At 39.9% G+C, this 23897-nt stretch overlaps 1 protein-coding gene across 4 annotated transcripts; it reads left to right on the forward strand.

Annotated features, from left to right (window-relative positions):
- Positions 1 to 1741: 1741 nt before the first annotated feature.
- GABPB1 (GA binding protein transcription factor subunit beta 1) lies at positions 1742 to 23284 on the forward strand. 4 transcript variants are annotated; one of them, XM_065641827.1, is made up of 9 exons: positions 1742 to 2040; positions 9847 to 9954; positions 10953 to 11120; positions 11589 to 11783; positions 12899 to 13046; positions 13396 to 13509; positions 15085 to 15270; positions 16614 to 16729; positions 21564 to 23284. In XM_065641827.1, exons 2-9 carry the CDS (start codon positions 9847 to 9849, stop codon positions 21714 to 21716), a joined length of 1188 nt encoding a protein of 395 aa, XP_065497899.1. In that variant the 5' UTR covers positions 1742 to 2040; the 3' UTR covers positions 21717 to 23284. The 4 variants fall into 4 exon arrangements, with proteins under 4 accessions (XP_065497899.1, XP_065497898.1, XP_065497902.1 ...); XM_065641826.1 differs by lacking the exon at positions 1742 to 2040 and adding an exon at positions 2958 to 3063; XM_065641830.1 differs by lacking the exon at positions 1742 to 2040 and adding an exon at positions 2958 to 3063 and having other exon boundaries at positions 12899 to 13010.
- Positions 23285 to 23897: the final 613 nt, after the last annotated feature.

Raw genomic sequence — 23897 nt, forward strand, 5'->3', positions numbered from 1 at the left:
TGGCTCATACGTGCTGACATGCTGGTACAGTCATATTGGGATTCAGACAGTGGGAGAAGGGAGGGGAGAGGGTGGTGCTGAGCCTGATTCCTGTCAGTCTGTGAGGCAGGTCACGTCATCGAGATCTTACACAAACGGCAAGATGCTCTGTCCTGCCAGTCCCAATCTGTCCCCTAAGTGTGTCAAGCTGAGGGCTGCAATTAAGATACTTGTACTGCTCCATTTGCCTGTGGAAATGTCTTGTGAACTGGAGCGGCTTCCCTCGGCCACTTTGGGAAACAGGGAGGTCAGGAAGCCAAAAGAGAAAGACGCCTGTCTTCATGTAGCCTTCCAAAATACTATTGATTCACTGCCCAAACAGCTTAATTGTATCACAGTACATGGTACAGTAACATGGGTTGCTATTGGGTACATGAAAGTCTCAGACAATGTCCTTCATCTCTAATTTGCAGTGCAGATGTATGATCAGATGTAGTGATTCTGGAAGAAACGAGTACAGCTCTAAGTCTCCTATATTGTGCAATCAGGGAGGTTAACACCAAAGTAAGTTGATATACTCTTAACAATATTAAACTGAACTGAATAATATTAATAACACAATGCTCTTGTGCCTTTCCCAGAACTGCTCAATTTGTTTTAGCCAAGGTGGGTCATGCCAGAAAGTTATGACAAGATGAAAGGAGTAAGTCCACTGATGTCAAGGCTTGAAATCTAAATGTGGAAATTAATGTTGAATATCATTCTAGCTGCTCTGCAAACTGCACTCAGAGTGTCCCTGTTATTGTTTCTCTTATATGAAGAAATTGTGTCATAGTCTTTCAGTCTTACTTGTGTGGGCAAATCCAAACCATATGTAGAAAGGTGTTGGGGAGGACCTGCCTGTACAATTAGCTTTTCCATATGCAAGAACTTGTTAAAACATGCTAATGTGTTGATTGTGTTATAACACGCTGCAGTGTTGCCTTAGGTTAAAACACATTTTCCTATCAGCATGTATAATACTGTGTAGCAGTATTGCATAAATTAAAAAAAAAAGTTGAACAGTAGAAATCACTGTGCTTTTTAATGTATTTGGTTATTTAGCCGACAGTAGCTATAAATGACTATCTTATAAAGTGGGGTAAAATACAGGAAAAGAAACTGAAACGAAAAAATAAACTTAACAGCAGAGTCATGCTAAATTTAGCAGCTTCTCTTCAAAACCAGGTACTTTACAGATGTGAAATATGTTTTGACTTGCCTGTATGAGACGTCAAGAGTCTCCCTCTTAAATGTACTTTTGGTGAATTCTTTGAAGAAAAACCATTAGCCATGATTATTTTAAAGACAGAAGTTGCGATCATAATAATGAAAACTCATATACAGTGCTAATGGACTAAATGCAGACTGCGTTCTTTACCTCCATAAAAGATTTTCAGTAACATGGAACGTTTTGCTTTTCCACAGCACTGCAATTAACGCCACATGGCATTCCTGCTCGTTGGCACATGCCTTTGAGGACATCGTAACATTTTCTGTATCCAGTGCTGCTGTGTAAATAAAAACCCGTAATATGGCAAGTTAAATGCTTGTTGAGAGACACGGCACACTTACCAACAATGGAAAAGTGATGTGCTGAAGGCTGGATTTAAGGCTTCTCCTCGGTGACAAGTGACCGCCCCGAGGAGGCGCCTGGACTTGTTCTCTAGTGCCGCCTTCTGGCTGATCACTCCTGGAAAAATAAGCCAACAGGTCCCCGAGGCAGGTGACAACAGATAAAGGAGGATTACCTGCCTTTCCAAAAAGCGCATGGAGAATTCCTCCCTGCGGCCTCACTCAAACCAAAACCACTGCAAGAAGCGCGGGGAGCCCCACCAGGCAGGGCCGTGTGAGCGCCGTTGCGCTCGCCGGGGGCTGCTCGGCCACTGTGGGTGGGAAACACGTTTCCTCTCTGAACAGGCCTGTTCAGCGGTGACTCGAGGATTCGGTTCTGTGACATCTGTGAGGTGATGTTTGCCCTTTGGAACCTGGTTATTTGGATTTTCCCCGAAGCTGTGTTAGGTAAGTCAAGGGCAAAAAATAACAGATCTGTAAACAATGCTGTTACAAGTCTTCATCTGATTATCTAGTAGGTGTTACAATCTCCAAAATAACAGTTGGATTTTGTGATTGATGCCTTTTTCTGAAGGGTGTAGATTACAGGATCTACGTTTTACAGTGGTATTGGAAGATTTGTGACTTGGAATAGCTTTGGAGAGAATGTAAAAGTGAAAATCTTATACAGTCAAAACAAAAGCAGAAGAAAGGTTTCAGGGGCTGGCACGTCAGGTCCAGTGCTGATTTTGGACTGGAGGCCAGAGCTCTCTGACAGAGCAGCAAGCGCTTAGGATGGTTTTGGAGCTGCCATCCGTATCAAATCCTGTCTCTATGATCCGCAGCGTAGCTCAAGCCCGGGAGGCAAGGTGGCAAAGCCCTTGCCCTGGCAGGGCCCCCTCACCCGGGAGCCCCAGCAGCCATGAGGTGGGAAGAGCCACCCCCGTGGCAAAGCAGGGCCCCAAGACGGCCGGCGTGCGGGATGGCGACCCCCCTTCTTATCCCTCAAGCTGCTTCTAGGGAGGCTCCGCGCTGCAGGCAGCCACCTCTCCTGCCGCCGCCGAGAGCGCGGGCAGGCAGCGCCCAGCCCCCCGCCGGGCGGGAAGCGGACGGAACATGGCGGCCCCTCTCAGGCCCCGCTTCCCCCGCCTTTCCCCGCGCCGGCGCGCATGCGCAGCAGGCGGCACAGAGGCCGTATCCCTCCGCCAAGCCCCTTTTGTCGGGGATATTTGTTTAATAAGGTAATTCCCGCACCCCATGGTAAGTGCCGGGTGCCCCTCGAAGCGCTGCCCGCGGGCGGCCCGTGCCGCCTCTCGCCCGGGCGCGGGCTGGCGGCGGGGCAGCGCGGAGCGGCGCCCCTCCCCTCCGCTCGCCGTGTCCCTCCGCCAGGCGCAGCGGGGACTTTTGTGTGGGGCTTTTGGGCGCCGATGAGCGGCGGCCTCCGGCGCCCCTGGTTGTTGTGGCGGCGGCGGCGGCCGGGCCGGCAGCACGGTAAGGCCCCATCCCTGCGCCCTGTCTCTCCCTCACCCCCCCGGGCCGGCCAAGCTTTTCCAGGTCAGTCTGTGCCTTTGTATAGGGCCCTGTTACCGGATGTGGAAGTTGATCTCTTCGCTGGTAAAAAATAATTCCACTTCCCCCGGAACCCGGCGCCGCGGCTCCCTCCGCAGCGCCCAGCCCAGCCAGGATTTCCTGTTGGGGAGAGCGGGCGCGCTGGCCGGCCTTCCGGGGACCCCGCCGCGCGGGGGGCGCGGGCAGCGCGGGGGCGGCCTGGGCCTGTGCGGCGGCCTGGGCGGCCCGCGGGGCGCCGGGCGCGGCCTGTGGGGCAGGGGCTGCGCCGGGGCCGGAGGCCTCCGCGCGGCCGGCGGGGTGTGGGGACGGGTCGCCTCGGGGCCCAGGTGCCCGCGACGGCCCCGCGGCCGCCACACAGGCCCGGGCGAGCGCGACGCGCCTGGCGAGGGGCCCAGGCGCGGAGGGGCAGAGCGGGGCGCGGCTCGTCCCGCGTGTTTCCCGGGCGGGCAGCCCGGCCTGGGCCGCGTGGGGCCGAGCGCGGGCCTGGCGTGGGGCGGGGTGGCCGGTCCCTGTCCCCGCCCGGCGCCCCGGGGCGGCCGAGCTGCGAGCGGGAGTTGGCGCCAAAGGTGCCCTGAGGAGAGGCAGCTCCGGCGGGGGGAGCGCTGCCCCCCGGGGTCCCTCGCCCGAGTCTGTAACCCGTGCTTTCCACTCTCAATAAAGCGTACGATGGGAACATGAACTTGGCATGAGATGTGTTAGTTCGGACTGTTCTTTTTCTTTCCCGGTAGTGGAAGTAGTTTTTATTGGTGACACGTCGCTGAAATCCCCTCTAGGAAGAAGTCTTCTGTGCTTAGTTTTTTAACTTAAAGCAGTCGCATGTTGCCCTTTATCCTGCTTTCTAAGGTAGCTTTTATTTAATGGGAAATGTTTCATATTAGACTAGAATGTGCTGAAAGTTGTGAATGCACACCTTTGAGTACTTCGGCGTAATGGTTTTTTTTAAATTGTTCACGACTTCTGAAGTGTTAGTAAGACTGAGCAGTTTGGTTGAGGTGTGTGTGCACATAGAAATAATTGTATGGGCACATGAATCTGCTGTGTAAATAAGGTCGAGTGTACATGGCAGATCAGCATACACTAGGTGTATACTTGCTCGTGACCCGCTTTCTTTGCTGAAAACAGTTTGTTTTCTAGTTTTGGTTTTTTTTTTTTTAGGCCTATGTGCTAGATAAAAACTATTGAAGAAGGTTCTTTATAATAAAACAGATGCTTTAATTAAGAGTGATTTTTTTGTTTGAGGATATTTTCAAATTTCAAGTAATTTGAGACATACTCTTGAGGCTGTAGTACAGTTCAAAGGCTACATGACAAGCCCTTAGATTCATCATGTTGATCATGTCGATCATAGCTGCTGTAATGTAACCTTTTTGGTATCTAGCGCCAAGCTTATCTGTGAAAGCTTTGTAGCTTGTTGGCATTGCCAATCCAAATCTTGGTTGGTGCCAATGGTTCACCGTTGTTGCACAATAATATTTTTCAGATGTTGCATTATGTTGGAGATAATGGCCAAATCTGTGCTCTCCTTTTAAGGACAAGACTTTTCTACCATCTGCATTGGTGATGGGTGCTAATCTAAATTAATGAATGAACCTAATTGGAAGACAGACCTGCATAAATACAGGCTTGAATATCTTAAACACTAAGCTATTCAACAACATGCTTGGTATTCTGATCTCTTTTCCCAGGTATTTTTCATCTGATACATACATGAAAGTCATGTTGCTGTTTAAACAAACTAGAGAGAATTTAGTTACAAACACAATCATAGAGGAAAGTTGAAAGCAATGGAATTAAAGCCAGTTGCAATTCATGTATTAGTGTAGTTTTCATTGTCATCATAGAAGTGTGAATGCTCTAATCCTATGATATTTCTATTAAGATTTCAACTATGACATGTGAAATCATTGTAAAAATACATTTGGAAGGGTATGATTCCCTTAGGAAACAATACAGGAACTTTCTGATTTTATCCCATGTAAATTGCTGTAATCACTATTAAATTATATAAAGTAAAATCATACCACACTTTTTAAGAGATGCTAGCGCATGGAAATACACCTAGGCTTAATGCAGACTTTCTGGTTCCTTTAAAAGTTACAAAATTGTAATTGAAATAAACTTTTAAGTGGTGTTCTGAGTTTAAGTGCTCTGCTGTTATATCAGGATGAAAAAAAAAATCAAGTTGATCCTATTATTTCAATTCTAATAATTATCAAAACTGAGCGCTTGGTTAAAGATTTAAATAGTTATTGCTAACTATACTCTACTTAAAAGTATTTTTGATCATAGATGGACAGGCATATAAAGTTAGTTAGAAATGGCTATTTTAAAATTCTAGCAATGCTGTGCAAGATTGAAATATTGATAGCATTTCTGAAGATCAAGTCTGAAGAAGCAGGTGGATTTTTTTTTTTTAATAGTGGAAAGCAAATTACATTCTAAAAAGGGCATTCTTCTTCCAGATGTAATGTGTGTGAGAGGTGATGGGTCTCAAGGTGTCTTCCAAGTAAGATTCTGCTGCTTGTCACTTCAGTAGGGAAACTTGTTTAATTAGAATTTTTTTGAACTTTGTCTTGGGGTTTTTAGGAATGATTGCAGATCCTTATCGTAGAGAGTGTGTATATTGATTCACTTTACGTTGCAGTAAATTGCAGTGCTGCAGTCTATGCTCTTGCAGCCCTAGTATATCTCTTTTAGGGACATGCCTTGGTAGAGGTGCACTGGTGGCTGCCAGATCTCCCTTAGCAGATATTTTGCAACAGCGGGTTTGTGCCTGTTTATTTTGTCCAGCTGATGTTCCCACTGCAGTGGCCAGGACACCAGTCTGAAAGGTGCTGCAATATTTTAAACCAAACTTAATCTTCCTTTGGACTGCAGACTCTGCTGCTCTGTTGCCTGTAGGCTGTGGTGTGGAACCTCAGGCTGCCCAAGCTGCATGTTTTTCAGCTCCTCGCCCTCTCCACAGAGCCCATTTCTCACAGTTCTGCCTAAACTCTGGTCAAGTGTTATTATGTACCCCTCTGGTAACAGCATGGTGTTCAGAGTTTTACAGAATGTATAAGAAGTCTAAGATGGATACAAACCAGCTGTATGATTTCCTCTTGAACAGAAGTAAAATAGCAATAATAATTTGATGTAAATTTTAAGTACCAGTTAATTGTTTCATCTGGCTAATGACACTATACAGAAAGCATTGCAGTAATGAAATGTGGAAGTTCAGGAGGTGGTTAATGCAAAGAAGTCCAAACCCAGCAGCAGCTCTTCCCTATTTACTCAATTGTAGACAAACCCTCTGTTTGCACAGCTGTGTAGGAGCTGTTAGAAGTCTGAAAACACACTCAGATTGCCGTAACTATAATATAGTCTCAAGACTTTATTTCAGAGCCAGTGATGTTTTTATTGTCTGAAAGAATCCTCGTACAAAGCGTTACCCAGCTGTCACGCTCGCCAAGCTTGGTGGAAGTGACACAATTACTGAAGAGTCCCCACTAACACAGTCCAGTGGGGTTGATTTGTAGCACTGTGTGGAGTAGCAGCGGTACTTAACTGAGAGTGCTGCTTTGAAATGGAAATCTCATTTTGATTTTAAATGTGTTTTATTGTACTATATATAGAACTTTGCTTTTGGTAGTATCTCTGTGGTATTGTAGTGTTACTAACTGATCTCAGGAGAACAGCTGAAGAATTTTTCTGGAGAGGGAAGTTCTGACACTGCAAACCCTCTCAGTGTGTCCCAGTACTAGCAGTGCATGAGCATGGCAGGCAGAGTGGGGCGTGTTGTTACTTGGTTTCCTGATCTTACAACACTGGTCCTTGGAATGGTTTGTCAAGTAGAAATCAGCTTTGGGCTGACTACTCCAGAGAAATTTTGTGAATGCTACTATTTGTTGGTTAAAAGTGACTAAATGTGCACGGGTTTTGTTGGGAAGGCATCTTCAGTTGCTCTTGTTAGTGCTTAGTGACATACTATGTGATTTTTTTATTTTTTAATTTTTTTTTTTAGTTCAGCAGTGTAATTTTCCTGCGTTTTTGACTTTCTTCCACTAGATGGCCCAAGCGTGCTTTCAAGTACCCCATGAGAACTGAAACTTTTACCTAATTTCGAAAATACATTTTTGTTTTATAATAGAAGTTAAAATTCTACATCGTGAAACATATGTAAACTTCTGTGATGCTTTGTGCTTGTTTAAAGTACAAACACTTTATATCAACCAAGAGTGTTGGTTATTGTAAGTAATACATAGTAATGAAGGTTATGTCATGTATGATCTTCCATGTCCCTCTTTTTCCGTGATTAGAACATTTGTTATTGAGTGTAGTACAGTGCTGGTTAGTTTTGCATTGGGATGAGAACTGGGGTAGCGTCACTCTGACAGTGTGTTCAACAGTAGTGGTTCAGAGAGACTCTGAAAAGTTGTCAATGTCAGGCTGAAGTTTGTCCCCAACATCTCCTGGGAGTGAGACTTGTATTTTGCAAGACAAAGTATAAGCTTGTTATCAAGGCTGCCTTTTGGTTAGTGGAAAAAGACACGTATACACAGAAGGGTGGTCAGACACTGGAATGGGGCTGAAGAACTGGTGGGATGTTCATCCACAGAGACATTCAAACCTCAACAGGATGGAGCCCTGTGCAGCCTGAGCCTGTTGGGCCAGATTGGACTGGAAGGTGGAACTTGGTGACCTTGAGAGGCCCCTGCAGCCTCAATTATTCTGTCATTCCAAAAGGAGACTTTGTTAGTTCCTTTTCCCTATTGGTGCTTAAAACATAAATATAAGGAAAATGAATTGTTTTTCTGAATTAGTTCCTAATTTCAGTATTTTGCATTAAGTTCCAAATGTCTTTTGCTTCTGAGGACCTTGATGTGGTGGTATTAGACCACCAGAAAAAGTATGTGTCTGTGTGTGCTGCTTTCCTTCTTTAATTGTCACAAAACAAAAAAGGTGCCATATAAAGAGAGTGCTATATTCCTCCATTTCACTGCTGCACTTGCCAAGTGCCCTCTCTGTCCTATTATTGTTTTATGTCATTACTCTTAGTGTCTCCCTTTAACAGGGATAGTACATTTTTTCTTACTCCTGTTTCTCTTTTGCTCTTTTTCTTTATGGAAGAGAGTCAGCTGTTGTCCCTTCCTCTGCATCTGACTCTGTGCTCCTTTTTTCCTTCCTTTTCCCATTGTCAGTATTTGTCCTGTCCTGCCACCTTCCTGCTCCTCTTCCCTTTTCTGGCTGGCGACAAGTCAACATGTCCATGTGTACTAGAAGGATGGACATAAATGGAGCATTACCTTGGTGAAGGGGATATTGCTGCCTGCAGTCAGTTCTGTAGACAAAGAGGTAATCTGCTCCAGTTCATGGCTCTACTGATACATGTTGGAGTTCTGCATTTGCAGTATTTCCATCTCCCTTTCTAATTTCTTCCAAAGTCAATAGCTTTCAGGTTATTGAGCAACATACCACACGGATTTTGCCAGATGAGCTAGGTGCGGAGAGCTTTCTAAATACATTGGTTTTGTGATAAAAGTGTATGTTTAAGAAAAGAGATTAAAAATTATCCTGTTGGGATTTCTTTCTGAACTAATATACTCTATGTAGGAAATTGGCTGCATGGCCTCAGAACTGCTGTTAATAATGCAGACTTAACTTTGCATGTGACTGGAAACAACTGGTGAAAGTAATTCCATTCTTAGCATCCTCATAGTGGAAAATATGTGTAGGACTAAAACGTTAATGATATATTTTGGTTAGCAGTGCGAGTTATGGTTTAGTTATAAATTTTCTTTTTACTGAACAAATCTAATAGCAAGTGTGAAATAGAGCGGGTTTAAAAAATGTTATACTAGGAAATCTTTGATGCAGCAGAAACATAGATAAGTGTCATTTGTCTACATATAGTTTTGTATGCTCTGTATTATATGGAATTTTGAGTGCTGTGAAGGGGTGATTATCTAAAGGTGATGTGAGTTTTTCAGCTAGTATCTTGGTCATGTCTCAAGCAAAATTTTGCACTCAACATGTTTTTAGTAACTGTAGACAGTTGAAGCAGGCAGTAATGTTTGTTTTCAGGGATTTTAGTTCATATATCTGATGCAAATAGTACAATAATATATGCCTATTGCGTCATTTTGTAGCTAGGAATACAGAAATTATATTTTAGGGTGAACAAAATGATGTGATGGTGATGGACAAGATGTCAGAAAGGTGGTGTGTTTCATACCTATTTAAACATGTTTACATAGTGGTACATACCTCTTAAATACCTATAGGCATTTTGGAGAAGTGAGTGTAGTGCCTTGGGGCGTGTCTCGTAGCAGCCGTGGTGCAGCACTGTTTGAAAGCTGGACAAAGCTGCAGCAGGTTGCAGTATCAGGTGAGAGCTTCCGAACCACTTTCTGCTGTAAGAGAGGCGCATCCAGTTCAGTTTAAATTTAGTTTGGTATAACTTCACTCCTGCTATGGTCACAGCACTGTAATACGGAAATCTTCACCCTAATCTGTTCTGTTTGGCTGACAAAATTAATTCTGAAATAAAGCTGCTTATTGCCATCAGTAAAACATGTTCTCATGGCTAAAATACCAACCCCGGGTTTTGACCTTTTCAGAGTAGTTCAGAAATAATAATTTCAAAAAATTACAGCAGCATGTGTGTACTTAAAACAGTATTAATGTTTTTATTTTTTCTTTCTATTCCTTTATGTCCTTCACTAGATGTCACTAGTAGATTTGGGAAAGAAACTTTTAGAAGCTGCACGAGCAGGTCAAGATGATGAAGTTCGGATTTTGATGGCAAATGGAGCACCTTTTACCACAGACTGGGTAATCAAAACTTCTGCAGTGTTTGGTAACTCTGGTTACTTTTCTCACCTGAAGAAGAAAATAGGATTATTACAATTCAGCACTTATGTAGCAAGCCGTGGGACTTTCTTCTTGGAATTCTACAGTCACATCATCTAATGTCGAATTAAAAATTAAAATTATCTGTTTCTTCATATGACCTCCTCCTGATTTTAGTAGCAGTCTGTGAATGAGCTTGCTCTGGTAGCTTTTAAGATGAACTTTGGAATGGTTAATGGGAGAAAGCAGCAATTGTCGTCCTAGGTATTGTGTTTATGCATTTAGGATAGTCGGAGGCCTGCATTAAGAAAGCAGTCCCAACTACATCGTACGTGCAGCTGAGAATTCCCTGAAATAGGGGCTCTGAGTTGTCTTGTGGAGGTACCTCGTTTTGAATAGGCTGTATAAGGAAGTCAGGGACCTAAAATTCTAGGGTATTTACAAGCCCTTAAGAGTCTTAAGCTACTTAATGACCTAACTTCCAAGTTGACTCTGTTCTGAGCAGGAGATTGGACTTAAAAGACTTTCAGAGGTCCCTTCCAATGTTGGTGTAGCATGTTGACCAACATTAAAAATGGGGGTTGGCCCCTTGAAACATCGTGCCTCACAAAGACAGAAAACACGTAGCACAGACATCAAAAAGTTGCTTCCAGTGAGCTGAGCAAGCTGGTTTTTGTGTGCTGTGATTGTTGGAAACAAACAACAACCAAAACATAAAACAAACAAACAACCAAAACCAAACAAAAAACCACAAACAAAAACCCCACCACCCCACAGCCAACCAACCAACCTTTTTTTTTTTTTTTTTTTTTTTTTTTTACTCTTTGCACTCTGTAAAAGCCCTGACAGCTTCTTTCCTTGAGACTGCAAGGGAAAATTATTTTGAAGTGGTGGCCTGACACCTGAGTTTGATAGCTGCAGCATAAGAAGTACTTCATGCCGACATCTGTTAAAACTCTACTTTTTCTGTTACATTACAGTTGGGAACATCTCCACTTCATCTAGCAGCACAGTATGGCCACTACTCAACAACAGAAGTGTTGCTGCGAGCAGGTGTAAGTCGGGATGCCAGAACCAAAGTGGACAGAACTCCATTACATATGGCAGCATCAGAAGGCCATGCCAGCATCGTAGAAGTCTTACTTAAGGTAAAGGCTGCTGAAATAAGCTCTGAGGTGGGGATATTACAATGGTTTATGATAAAATATTTGCAGTTTCCTTTTAGTCATTAAAGCAACATTGAAATGATATGAATATTTATGCTATGTGCATTAAATGTTTTGTTTTCCTGTTAAACTCTAATTTATTTTAGCATTAAAATAATAATGATTTTAGGTGAATTATTGATTGCTGTTTCAAAATATACTGCTTCCTAATTTGAAACTGTGTGAGTAACAGCCTTTAGAACCAAGAAGTTATGTTTTAGGGAATCTTAAATCCTTTGAAGTAAATAATTTGTTTGGTAATTAGATTAAAGTACTTTTAATAAATTTGTAAATGTAAGATAACAGGACATTACTGCTAGAGAAAGACAATTTTGGGCTTCATTCCGTGACCAGTATTATTTAATTCAGATACTTCTAATGACATAGTTTGTTCAATGATCTTGTTTGTAGCACGGTGCTGATGTAAATGCAAAGGACATGCTCAAAATGACTGCACTTCACTGGGCTACTGAACATAACCACCAAGAAGTTGTAGAACTTCTAATAAAGTACGGAGCAGATGTTCATGCTCAGAGTAAATTTTGCAAAACGGCATTAGATATTGCAGTAGACAATGGAAATGAAGACCTTGCAGAAATATTACAGGTAACTTTTGATTCATGATGTTAAGCGAACTTAGAGCAAAGTATTTGTTTACACATGGGATAAACTGAGCTTTTAGTATAGCAGCTGTGAGACCATGTATTGACTGATAATGCTGAACTCCAGGCTAGTTCCTGACACGGAAATAAGATTAATGTTAGTAAACGTTAGCTGACCGAAAAGCGTTCTCACTACCTACAAAGTCAAGGATAAGTATCCTTTATTTCCTTAAATTTCAGTGTTGTAGTACACAGAACTAGGTGGAGTCTTCACAAGCATGACATAAAGCGTAACTCCCTACTCTGCCAGTATGTTTTGACTATACCCTAGTATTCAGATGACTTCATGTATGGACAATAATTTCCGAACAATTGGAGATCAGGAGAGGAGAAGAGATGGCAATTTTTCCAGAATTAGAAAAACAAGGATTGAATTGTTGGAGTGATTGGGATTTGGATTATAGTAGATATTTCCATGGAAGTGTGTGCTCACTGTTCATGTTCCTGAAGGCAAAATAAATGCTAAGCATTATTGAGAACAGAATAGAAAACAAATGAAAAATACCCTTATGCCACTGTTGTTCCTTTGCATCTTGAACTGTATGAACTTCTGGTCTGTTTCCTTAGCCTCCTCTTCATTGCAGAAAGGATGTAGTAAATAAAAGTCAATAATTCAAAGAAAGGCAAAAAGAAGAATGCCATCTACAATTAATGGGAATTACTAAGCTGTCAGAGCTGATATTCTTGGCATGTAGCTGCCACAAGTCTTTGTTCTTCAGGCCTCTATTTTAGATACTTGAGCTTGCACATCTACAAAAGGGCCTTGCCTTTATATGGTCATCTTTGTTTACAATAAATGGTGAAGAGAAGTAGCGGATTGTCGTTATTCTCTTTCTCTTCAACAGACTTTTTGTCTTTAGATTTCAGCCAGAAAAAAAAAAAAAGTTTCTCATGTACTTACACAGGGCACAAGATGTTACATGATGCGTGTATATTGCAGGAGCATAACAAGGGAGATCCTCCCCGTTTGAGTGGAATGTGCAATAATTCTAGTTCTTACAAGGTAAATAACTTCTTCATACCTACAATTGGAATGATATTATTACCTTTGTCTCCTAGATTGCAATGCAGAACCAAATCAATACAAATCCAGAGAGTCCGGACACTGTGACGATACATGCAGCAACACCGCAGTTCATCATTGGACCTGGAGGGGTGGTGAACCTAACAGGTCTGGTATCTTCTGCAAATACATCAAATGGAACAGGTATTTAGATGTCTATAGGATAGCTACTGGGATTTTATACTTTAATTGGTTATCACTGTTTAGTGAAAAGGCTTGAGGAAAAACAGTGGTAAGAATAATTACCATGTTCCTCTTCAGTGTTTTTTTTATGTGTTGTAAATATCTAGGTACTTAATTTACCTCTGTGAAGACTGTTGTTTTATCAGAAGTTGTGTTTGCTTAACAAACTTGCCTTTAGAATAGCACTTCGGTTTAGCAGAATGTTGCTGAGAACAGAGTGTGTGTTAGAAGCTTCAGTGCAATAATAATAGAAAAGGCACTTCGCTGGTTTTAAATTTATGAGCTTTTTTTCTTTTTTTCATCCTACTAGATGAAACAGGAGTGTCTGCTGTACAGTTTGGAAATTCATCGACATCAGTATTAGCCACATTGGCAGCTTTAGCAGAAGCATCAGCTCCTCTGTCTAATTCTTCAGAAACACCAGGTTAGAAAGCTATTTAGGGGGATATTTTTCTTTTATATAGAATAACTTCTTTTTAGACAAAATCTCCATTTTTGTTTCAAGGTCTGAAGAAGTTCGAATAATGTTTCCTTCCAGAACTAAAAGCGCAATGTTGAGCTTGAAACTGAAAAATGGGGGCTGTTTGCCCTACCAGCTAGTATTGGCATTTGAAACATGGAATTTTTGGTGGCAGTGGTCTTTCTTATGGCTGAGCCTGTACTTGGAAGCCAACTCAAGTTCAATAAAACACCACTCATTCATGGAGGGCTTACTGTTTTGGTTTAGTGAATAAACATAGTCTATGAATATTTAAGTAGTGCTGTAGGACAGTAATCTCTGCACATAAAGATCTTCAAAAGGCAATGAATGCAGTCATTATTTGAACTACAGAGTGATTTTTGTATGTTATATTGTAATTAACTTAAAAGATGAAAGCTTCAGAGTTTTATCTACCTTCTCTCATCTTGAGCATCATAACACAGTCTATAGGGTTTTAATTTCATCTCTGTAGATAGAAGGCACTCTATTTAAATCAAAGGCTTTGCTTTTACCCTGACAAATTGAAAATAAAATACAGAGTTAGTGCTTGAAATTCTTTGATTGTGCTACTAGTGACCTTGCTCTTTGTCTCAGTATCTTGTTTTTTTAAAAAAAAGGTATTAGTGTAAGACCCCAGTTACAGCATATAGTGCAAAGTGTGGTATGTGTTTGAAGGCAGTCTTTCCCTTATCTTGCCTTACCTATAGATGTAGTATAGAACTGAGAGAGATCACTGCTATAATACTCATGATTGAATAATGAATTTGAAATACTTGGTTGAGCTGGGATTTTTTTTTTATTTTTACTTTTACCTATAAAATTATATACACACAATATTTTACTTTTTTAGCTTTATCTTTATCCTTTGAAGGTGTAAAAATGTCAACTCTGCAGAACTTTTTCTTTAGTTCTGTTTCATACTTTTTATAATAAATAAAGTTATGGTTGTGTTTGAAGTACCCATGTAGTACGGAGAAAACTTTAAGATTCTCTAGAGGTCGTTCAGTCTGTTAATGTAGTCAGCAGAGGAATCAGGGCTGGGTCCTGAGGTACACCTGGCAAAGCACTGGTTGAGGAGTAGTTTCAAACTAGTATTTCAAATTATTGGTTTTTTATTCCAGTGTTGGTGTAACTTAGTCCAGCTTGTATACAATGGAAAAGTTATTTGTGTTCTTAAAGACAACTCTTGTTCTTGCTGTCATGTTAACACTGAACCCAAAGCATCAATTTTGAGTGGGGTGTGTCTATTGGGAAACATGCTAAATAAAAAAAATATTTTATTGATGAGCAAGGTAAACCAAGACAGACTTGCATGTATATTTCAAAATTTAAATGCTTTATGTTGGCCCAGTGAAAGATTTCTGTTAACAATATGTAGTCATCTATTAACTGGGGAGTGAGCAAGGTAAAATTTTCAGAGACATGTAAGAAACTACTTCTCAGCTGTACCAAAATACATTTGAAATCATAAAGCTTTATTTATAAATTGACTTAATTCCTTTACTAATCTGTTCATAGTTGTGGCCACAGAGGAGGTTGTGACTGCAGAATCTGTGGATGGTGCTATTCAGCAAGTTGTCAGTTCCGGAGGTCAGCAAGTTATTACTATAGTTACGGATGGCATTCAGCTCGGTAATCTGCATTCGATCCCAACCAGTGGAATAGGGCAGCCCATCATTGTGACCATGCCAGATGGACAGCAAGGTGAGTGGAAACTTGTACAGTTTGAGCTTGAGGAACTATTTTAGTTATAGTAGTAATAATAAATTGTTAAGTGTAAAAGGCTTGGACAATTTGGTGTAGTAATCAATTTAAATATGTCTTTGGATTCAAATACTGCAGAAGGCTCAGACACCTGAGCTGCTGCAGTTCAGTGGGTTACTACATGTCAGCTGAGTCTGCATGAGGAGAAAGAATGGAAGAATTACTAAACGATATGGAAGAGAAATGGGACACTGAAGGGAAAAGTTATAACTGTGCTTTGCCTTCAAGAAGTTTGATTCTTGCAAACTTGTTATGAGAACTAGAAGATGGAGTGAAACAAAAACTTTCTTCTGATACTGATGTTATTGCCTCACTGGAGATAGTGCCGGGAGTTGAAACTTGGGTTTAAAAATCTGATGCATGCAGCAAGTCGTGCAAGTCCCATGGAGCGTGTTCTTTACAGAAGAAAACCCAAGTCTTGAGGTGCTCGAGGTTTTAGAGGAGCAGTGGCAGAACTGATGAAGCCAGGGTGACACAAATTGTCCTGCTGGGCCATATGTACTTTGTGGAAGCTGCTAGTGTAATAAGTGTTACTTTGTGACATGCGTGTATTTTGCCCGATTTCTTTTAAAGATGCTCTGTCACTACTATTTAGACAAAAATGATTCGTTCCCTGGTTTCTTCATGAGGACTCCCAGTGTGGACCTTGAAGAGCTGCACACCAGAAACAAATGATTTGGTTCACAGTCTGTCTGAACACGTACAGCTAGTTGTCAGAAAGCATGAATGTGTGTAGGTAGTAACTGAAGTGACAGTCACAACATTTATTTGCCAGATGGTTGCATGAGGAAATTAGAGTATGAATTTCTTTACATCCCTACTTTTTTTCTTCCAAGGTTAATAACTACTGGGTTTTCAGATTACCTAAATAATTAATCTAATGTTCTAATTAATCAAAAAGCCAGTTTTGTATTTAGTATTAAGAAATGTTATAAAGGAGATGGTCTGCTACGTAAGTTACAGAACTGACAGACTGGTAACTCTGCTGCAATTCATTTCTGTATCTGTTTACTCTGTGAAAAACGGCATCGATACTGCAGAGTAACTATTGGAGACCTCAGCAACAAAGAATTTTAAAATTCATTAGTAGCATACAAGCAGCTCAAGTTTTTTGTAAATTTTCCCTGTCCTGACTTTATAATGCACTTTGTATAGTCATGTCTGCATAAAGGGAAAGTCTTTGCATTTTATTGTTGTTAATAAAATTACTTGATTATATTAATTTTATATAGTGCAAATATTGTTTGAAGTAAATGTATTTATATGTACAAATATGTTTTCAGTATTAACAGTTCCAGCAACAGACATTGCCGAAGAAACTGTGATAAGCGAAGAACCTCCAGTGAAGAGACAGTGCATTGAGATTGTTGAAAATCGTGTGGAGTCTGCGGAAATAGAAGTAAGGAGTATATTACATGATATGTGTTAGCCAGACTGTTCAGCACTGAGTACCTGGTTGTGGTTTTTTTGTGTTGCTCTAGAATTTTATTTCGTGTAACCACAGAATGAAGTGTGTAAAACAATAACTTGTTCAGTCTCCCTTGTTACTGGAATTCATCTTTTACAAAGTTCTTGTAAAAGGAATATAGGAGGGCTGTTTACTTCATCCTCTGGTCGTGCACGTAAAAGTGACACTTCTTAAAGTATTGGATAACTTAATTTTTTCATTTTTCTTTTAAGATCACTAGCTAGTTTTTAAAACTAGGTACCAATATATTATCGAGTAACTTGACAATTTCCGCCAGCAGTGAATGAGAGTACTGTACCCTCATCTTTCTGTTATGACCACATGCTTGTCCTGATTGTGAGATCATATTTTTAGCAATGTTTCCTTTCCATTCATGGTATCTAGATAACTGTTAATGGAAATGTGAAACAGTAAGATTCTGTGTTTGTCAATTTTTATCTGTCTTTTTTTAAAATTCTAGAGCAGTTTACTATTACACATGTTTGCACCATCCTGTTTTTTTATAGTGCAGAAGACATTGAGAGAGCTGTTCTTTTTATATATGACAAATAGATGTGGCTGTTCAATTTAAAATTATAGCTTTTTTTATATTAACCAAAATAGGTCAACCATCTCATTCCTTCTTCTGTTACTTCTAACTGTGCTGACCAGTTTTGGTCAAAAGTTTGTGAAAATTGCTGTCTGCCTTGACAAGGCTGTAAGTTCTCATTTTGTCAGCTCCATGACATTTCATTTACCAAAGGTTGTATTCTCTAACTTCTGTTCGTATTATTGAATTGTGCCTAATTGAATACTTTTTATTGTACAGTATGTGCTATATGTTATCCATGTCTAATAACAATAATTACCACCTTTCATCACTTGCTCTGCCTATCCCTAAGTTGTCACATCAAGTACTTTCAGCCTTTGCAGCTTTGTGGTCATTACAGATTATCATGACATTTGACATTTTCTTGCTGCATTTTTTAAATGTATGACTGTTACAATAAAAGCATTTATTTTGTTCACGCTTTTAAACATCTGCCTCAATTATTGCTAAAGGAAATTATGTTTCCTTAAATATTTTAATAATTCTGTTAGGTGAAGGGAAAAAAAAATCTAGATTGGTTAAGTAATAAATTGACCTGTTCCCAATTACAGACAGTTGGTGTAACAGTAAAAATAGTTCTTTTAAGGGGATTACCTGTTTCAATTATCTATTTTAACCACATTTCTCAAATATCAAAAGAAGTTGGTTTAAATGAGTTACTTTATTTGTTACCGTTAAGTGCAAGTTTTGAGGACTGAGTTTGTCCCTGCCTGTACACCTGGAGATGCAGACGCAGATCTCTGCCCGGAGTGGATGGCAGTTGATTCAGGAGCCTTACTGTGGTTCACAGGGGTACAGGGCTACCTCACGTTGGTAACAAGGATGTTAAAGAAGTGCACATAAAGTCAGTCCACTTCAAACTTCTTCATCACAGAAGGTGGTGGATACCTGAATTTGGAGGGAGTGGGACCCCTCCCCTCATTAAAATTTTTTTTTTTAATGTAGAAAACCTTTATTTTCTGGTTTATTTGCCTCCCTGGTGGTTCATTCCTTTTTCATTATGAAGAGCTGATTCAAGGCTGAGTGCTTTCTTCAGCTGTTGTAAATTCATGGTGCACAAACAATTACCTGTAGTTTGAAAGTCTTTAAGTTGAACATCCTCCTATTCATGTGAGGTGACAAACTTTCCTGTGAAAGTATCATGAACAACTAACGCTGTAGTCGTATTTTTTTATTTTTCTCTTTTGGGCCTGTTAAGTTCCAACATTTCAGCTCGTTTTGAAGAGTGATAGCAGTTTTCCTAAACAGTTTGATATTTTAAACATAGGATGGCAGCAAAAAAACCCCCATGTTACACAGATACTGTTTTTCATTTTCATGCATCATTCATTAACACACAGTGATTTTAATTTTAATTCTTGAATTTAACTGTCTTTCCCATGTCGCATGTTTGAAAGGCAACATGCCTTAGAACCAGGACAATAATTTCATTAGACTAAAAAAAATCATAATTGTAAATTAATTGTATTAGGGAAGTCATATCCCTGCTTTTTCTGTTGTTAAAAAGAATGTTTGGTTTGGCTATTTTAGTTATGGGTGTCCCTATTATGAAGAAAATTCCTTGATAAAATGGAAGATTTCTTAAGAGTGCTCAGGATCCTCTAATTTGATTTTTACCTGGGTATGTTTTTGTACTGATACAAAAGGACTTCAGATAATTAGAATGTTTTCAGTTCTGTTCTAAAGAATGCGCTAAGAACACTTTCTGGATTTGATGAAATCAATAGACCAGATACAGTCCTTCCTATTTTAGATGTCAAAGTTAAGGAACCAATTTTCATTGTTCAGCCTGCTCTAGGTCCGCGTTGCTCCCAAAGCATTAATCTCTTTCCACTGCTGAGCGAGACAGTGTTCTTGGCCTCGGTTCCTTATGTCATTCTGTTTATGTTGGGACTATGACTAAAAACTACACCTATTAATTGCTGGACTGCTGCACATGCTTTGGATTGCTAGTCTGGTAGATACTGGTTTTATCTTCTCTGCCACCAAGACTTTTTTTTTTTTTTTCCCCTTAATGTGCTATACTCCTTGTGGGTACATGGCTCTATTTCTCTCTTCTGTGGGAAACACTCCTAAGCTGTGGTCTGAGAACCTCTCCACCCCCAAGTGTAAGCAGCCTGCGCACACTCTATAGCAGCGGTAACACATCTTGTAATACCTTGCAGAAGTGCTGGCCAGTGAGCTACTAGTGGCTCTTACTCCTCTGCAGCCCAGCAGACAGAGCAGCCCTGCTTCTTGCTAGTGGTAGATTTCTGGTGTTCTTTATGTTACAAATTCATGAGAGAGATAATGCCCAGCTCAGTCTATCTCAGAGCCGAGTGCCCTCGCAAGGGAAGGGTTGCTTTCCACACGTAGCAGGATTGATGGGTTTCACTGCTTCCCTGGGAACTGTCTTGTAGCTCTTCTCACCAACTTCCTACTTCACAAGGCTGTTTTACGTGAGCTGTTGGCTCCCCTTAAACAACACAGATAACTCAGAAATAGCGGTATGGTGCTGGCACATCATAGGTGTATTTCAGATCCTTTGAGATGTAGGCTCTGCCGTTCATTTGGCATTCATCAGTCTGGTTCCTACATAGGTTGGCCATTCATAAAGCTACTTAAAAAGCAGAACCCAAATTTTCAGAGGTGGAAGCTTAAGTTCTTTCTCAAATAAGTAAGCAAGATCCGATGAGCGCTCGTTTCATCAGCATATGCTCCATATGAAGCAAACCCTAGCTACCTTCCTTCAGCTCTTAAAGCCATGTGTAAGCCCAGGTTGCACTTAATGGAGCTTGTTCTGTTCTGTGTTGTAGCTGGTCTTTATAACCTGCTAATAACATCTCTCCTTCACCTGTTGTTTTTGCTATACAGATGCTGCTGTTAGCAATGATCTGATCACCTATGTCATTATATTCCAGCACATTCAGCACAGCATGTGACTGCTAAATGTGACTGTGACAAGTACTGAGAACAGTAGCAAGTAGAAGGGAGGCAGTGTTTTGTATTTTCAGGCTCTGACCATGAAAATATGTGAGTGCATCAAAGAGGTGAAGAATAGGGATGCTCTTATGGGGGTGTGGGGGGGAAACTTTCTAACAACTGTTTGAGGTATTAAATGGGAATGTGATACTGAACTGCCGGGATGGGAATAAGCCGAAAAGGCAACTTATTTTCACTGGGCCCCAGTTTTTGATAAGAGTTTTGTTTTTCTGAGAGGTAGCTCGCTTCTCTGACAACCTCCCTCCTGTGGCTGCTAAACAACTACAGTGGAAAGAATTATTTGAAATCAAATGCCACCTTACTCATAAAAGTATGATGCACTTTAATGAAATGGTATTTGCTTGAAGATCAAAACAAAACTATTTTCCAAGCAAATTGCTTTTTCAACTGGGCTCAATGCAGCATCAAACAAAATGACAGTACCTACGTCATTGGCAACAGAAGTGCATTCTCCCTAGTTCCTAAGGCAGCTTCATGGGAAGTGGCATTTCCTGTATTATTTTGCTTGGAAACCACTTTAAAGCCATCCCCAACAAACTTGTATGCAGGATGGAACCTTAAGTTACTCCTTTTGAATTGAAAAAGTTTATCTAGCTAAATGCCTGTTAATTCATAAAAGTGTGGTATCCCTGGGATGTAATTATACCTCTGGATTGTGTAGTGTCAATCACTTCAGATCATGTCACTTAGAATCCAGTTAGGTGTATATTTTAGTGCGTAGCTGTCACTTTCCAGAGCAAATTGCTGTTAGGTAACTGTTTTTCTTTATACTATCTGATTAGAAATACAACAGAAACGGACAATCCTGTTAGATTGGATTCCAATTTAAAAAAGTAACAAAGGGTATTGAATCCTTGGCGAAATGTTACTATATCATGTTATTTAATCACCATGGTTCCACTTTTTTTATTTCAATCTTTTTTTTCTGTGAAGACTTGCTTGGTATCTTTGCAGCTGAAGACATTTGGGTTTACTATATTTACACTTCAAGCTTTATAGAGGGGACTTATCTGGTGTGATAGTTCATGTCTAATTACCACAGCAGCATTCAAATAGGTTTGCCTGAGTAAGAACTGAACCGTTTCTACATGATAGCCCCTAACACTTGAGCTGCATGTAAAGGAAGATTATTTGCCATTTTAACTTGTATTTGATACGTATTTGACAAAATATTGCTGGTTCTGTTTCTAATAGGAAAGAGAAACTCTTCAGAAACAGCTGGATGAGGCAAACAGAGAAGCACAAAAATATCGTCAGCAGCTTCTAAAGAAAGAACAAGAAGCAGAGGCCTATCGGCAGAAGTTAGAGGCAATGAACCGCCTCCAGACTAATAAAGAAGCCGTTTAATAAAAAATGAACATACTGCAAAGCCTGTTACTTTCAAAAACCTGCAGTACAATCTTGAACTGTACCCTGTATAGGTGCAGACGCAGGATTACGTGATAGAGAAGATGCTACAAGTTGATAACTGGACTTAAGCCGTGAGCTCTGATTAATTTCTTGTAACATAAAAACTCTGAATTTAGAAATTGTGAAAAGTATTTAAAATGAAATACTGTAAATAGTTGTTTTTTTTACAGTTTCAAAATGAGTTGATAAATCTTTTTGAAGGGATCCAGAAACACGAGAAGCCAATGTTTTTGTGAAATTTTTGATTTTAGTATGAATCTAACTCCTGAAAAACAGAACAGTTTTAAGGGTGATGTTGTTGATTTAAGCTGACAACTTGAAAATGAATTATGTGACAAAATTAATTAACAGTTATTTCTACATGGTAACAACTTCTCTGAGTAAGACATTTCCAGGTGGAAATCTTTGTACAGCTTTAAGTAGTTGTCTCAGATTCTCTGAAAACCATTTTTGGTTTTTTTTTTTATTTAGGCGGTGAAATTTTTATATTTAATTTCAGATATATCCAAGTAGATTTACATGTATATGAAGCTAATATTTTTTAAACTTTTCAGTTTGTACATATGCTGCATGTTTTTATAATTTCTACACATACATCTTGCATAGGTATTTTTCAGCAAAGATGAGAAAAATGTTTAGCCTATAGGTCATTTGAAGTAAGATAGCAGCCAGTTTTATTGTGGATGGTATATTTCTTGGAAGAATGTAATTTGTAACTAAAAAGAACAACAAAAAAATCTTAATTTACATATTAGAGGCAATTTAAAATTCGGTGGTGGAGGCATTGAAACTTCACTTTGTGTGTCTTACAATTTTCCAGTACAAACAAGTTCAGTAATTAAAAGAATGTCTCCGCTGGAACACAAATAGTAGTTCTTTTAGAATATTCCTATTAATCTCTTTTCCCCCATAGCCTTGAAATTATTTCAGTGATACATTTTTTCTAAATGGACTTTTGCATTTTAATTATGCAATTGGACAAGTAATTTTTTTTATGTTGTAGTGATGCTCTTCTTACCTCGCATCATTGTTCTTCACTGTGATACTGTGTTTGTGTGTGTATGTGCAGTGATCTATTATGCTTAGGATTTATATAGCACGCCACATCTTCAGAGCATTGTAAAATCTTTTAAAGAACCCTTACTGTACTGCCTGAGGCAGGTGAGTGTTATTGTCTCAGTTTTGTAACTGGTATAAGCGCAACACAGGGAGCGTGAAATGACTGGCCCAAGACCACGAGAATCTGTGGTGGACCTGGGAACGGATCTCAGGAGTTCCTGGCTTCTAGTCCTGTGCTTAGACTGAGCTGCCTTAAGATTGTTCAGTGCTGTGTTACATTAAATTTTGAACTACTGTGCAGATTCTTTTTTGGTAAGATAAAACTCTTTGTGCTTTGCTTTGTTGTTCCATGTTTCACTGCTTTTATGGAATTGTTTATATAAACTTAAGCAAAAAGTCTAGTTTACCTATACTGTACACAGAAGAATTACCCTTAAAACTGTACTCTGGCCTACTTTTTCTATTTTACAATTAAATATCTTTTCCACATATATATAGTGTAGAATCAATTCCATTTCAATTGTTTTGTATGTGCATTAGAAGGTCAAAGCTGTGCTGTGTTAGGCATTCAGAAAAATATGAAAAAACAGGTTTAGGCTTAGAATGGCCTTCAAAGGTAGGAGGGAGGAGTGGGGAATTGCATTATGCAATATGATGTAAAATCTTAGTTTTTCAAACTCTGACTTGAGTTTATAGAATTGGCAATTAGGAAAAAATCCTAATATCCTAGTATTGGTATAAAATTGGAAAAATTGATCCCATTTGGCAAATTTGACCCTAAAAATAACCAAAAGATAACAAAAAAAAGGAAAATCTTGCTTGAAGCAAGCCTTGTGCAGTGACTAACTGGAAATTGCCATTTCTTTTTCTGCAGAAACCATCCGTTATGTCACTAGCGAATGCAGGAACCAGTTAGTCAAGTTAAATGTGCTGGTTAGGCACTGCTCCAATTGAATTATCCTATGATCAAAGTAATGTTTGTGTCCTCACATCCCACAAACTTAACCACAGTTTAATCTCTGTGAACTCTTAATAACGATAAGAATTTCAGCGTTAGTG

The sequence above is a fragment of the Caloenas nicobarica genome, chromosome 10 (assembly GCF_036013445.1).
Source record: "Caloenas nicobarica isolate bCalNic1 chromosome 10, bCalNic1.hap1, whole genome shotgun sequence".
Classification (NCBI taxonomy): domain Eukaryota; kingdom Metazoa; phylum Chordata; class Aves; order Columbiformes; family Columbidae; genus Caloenas; species Caloenas nicobarica.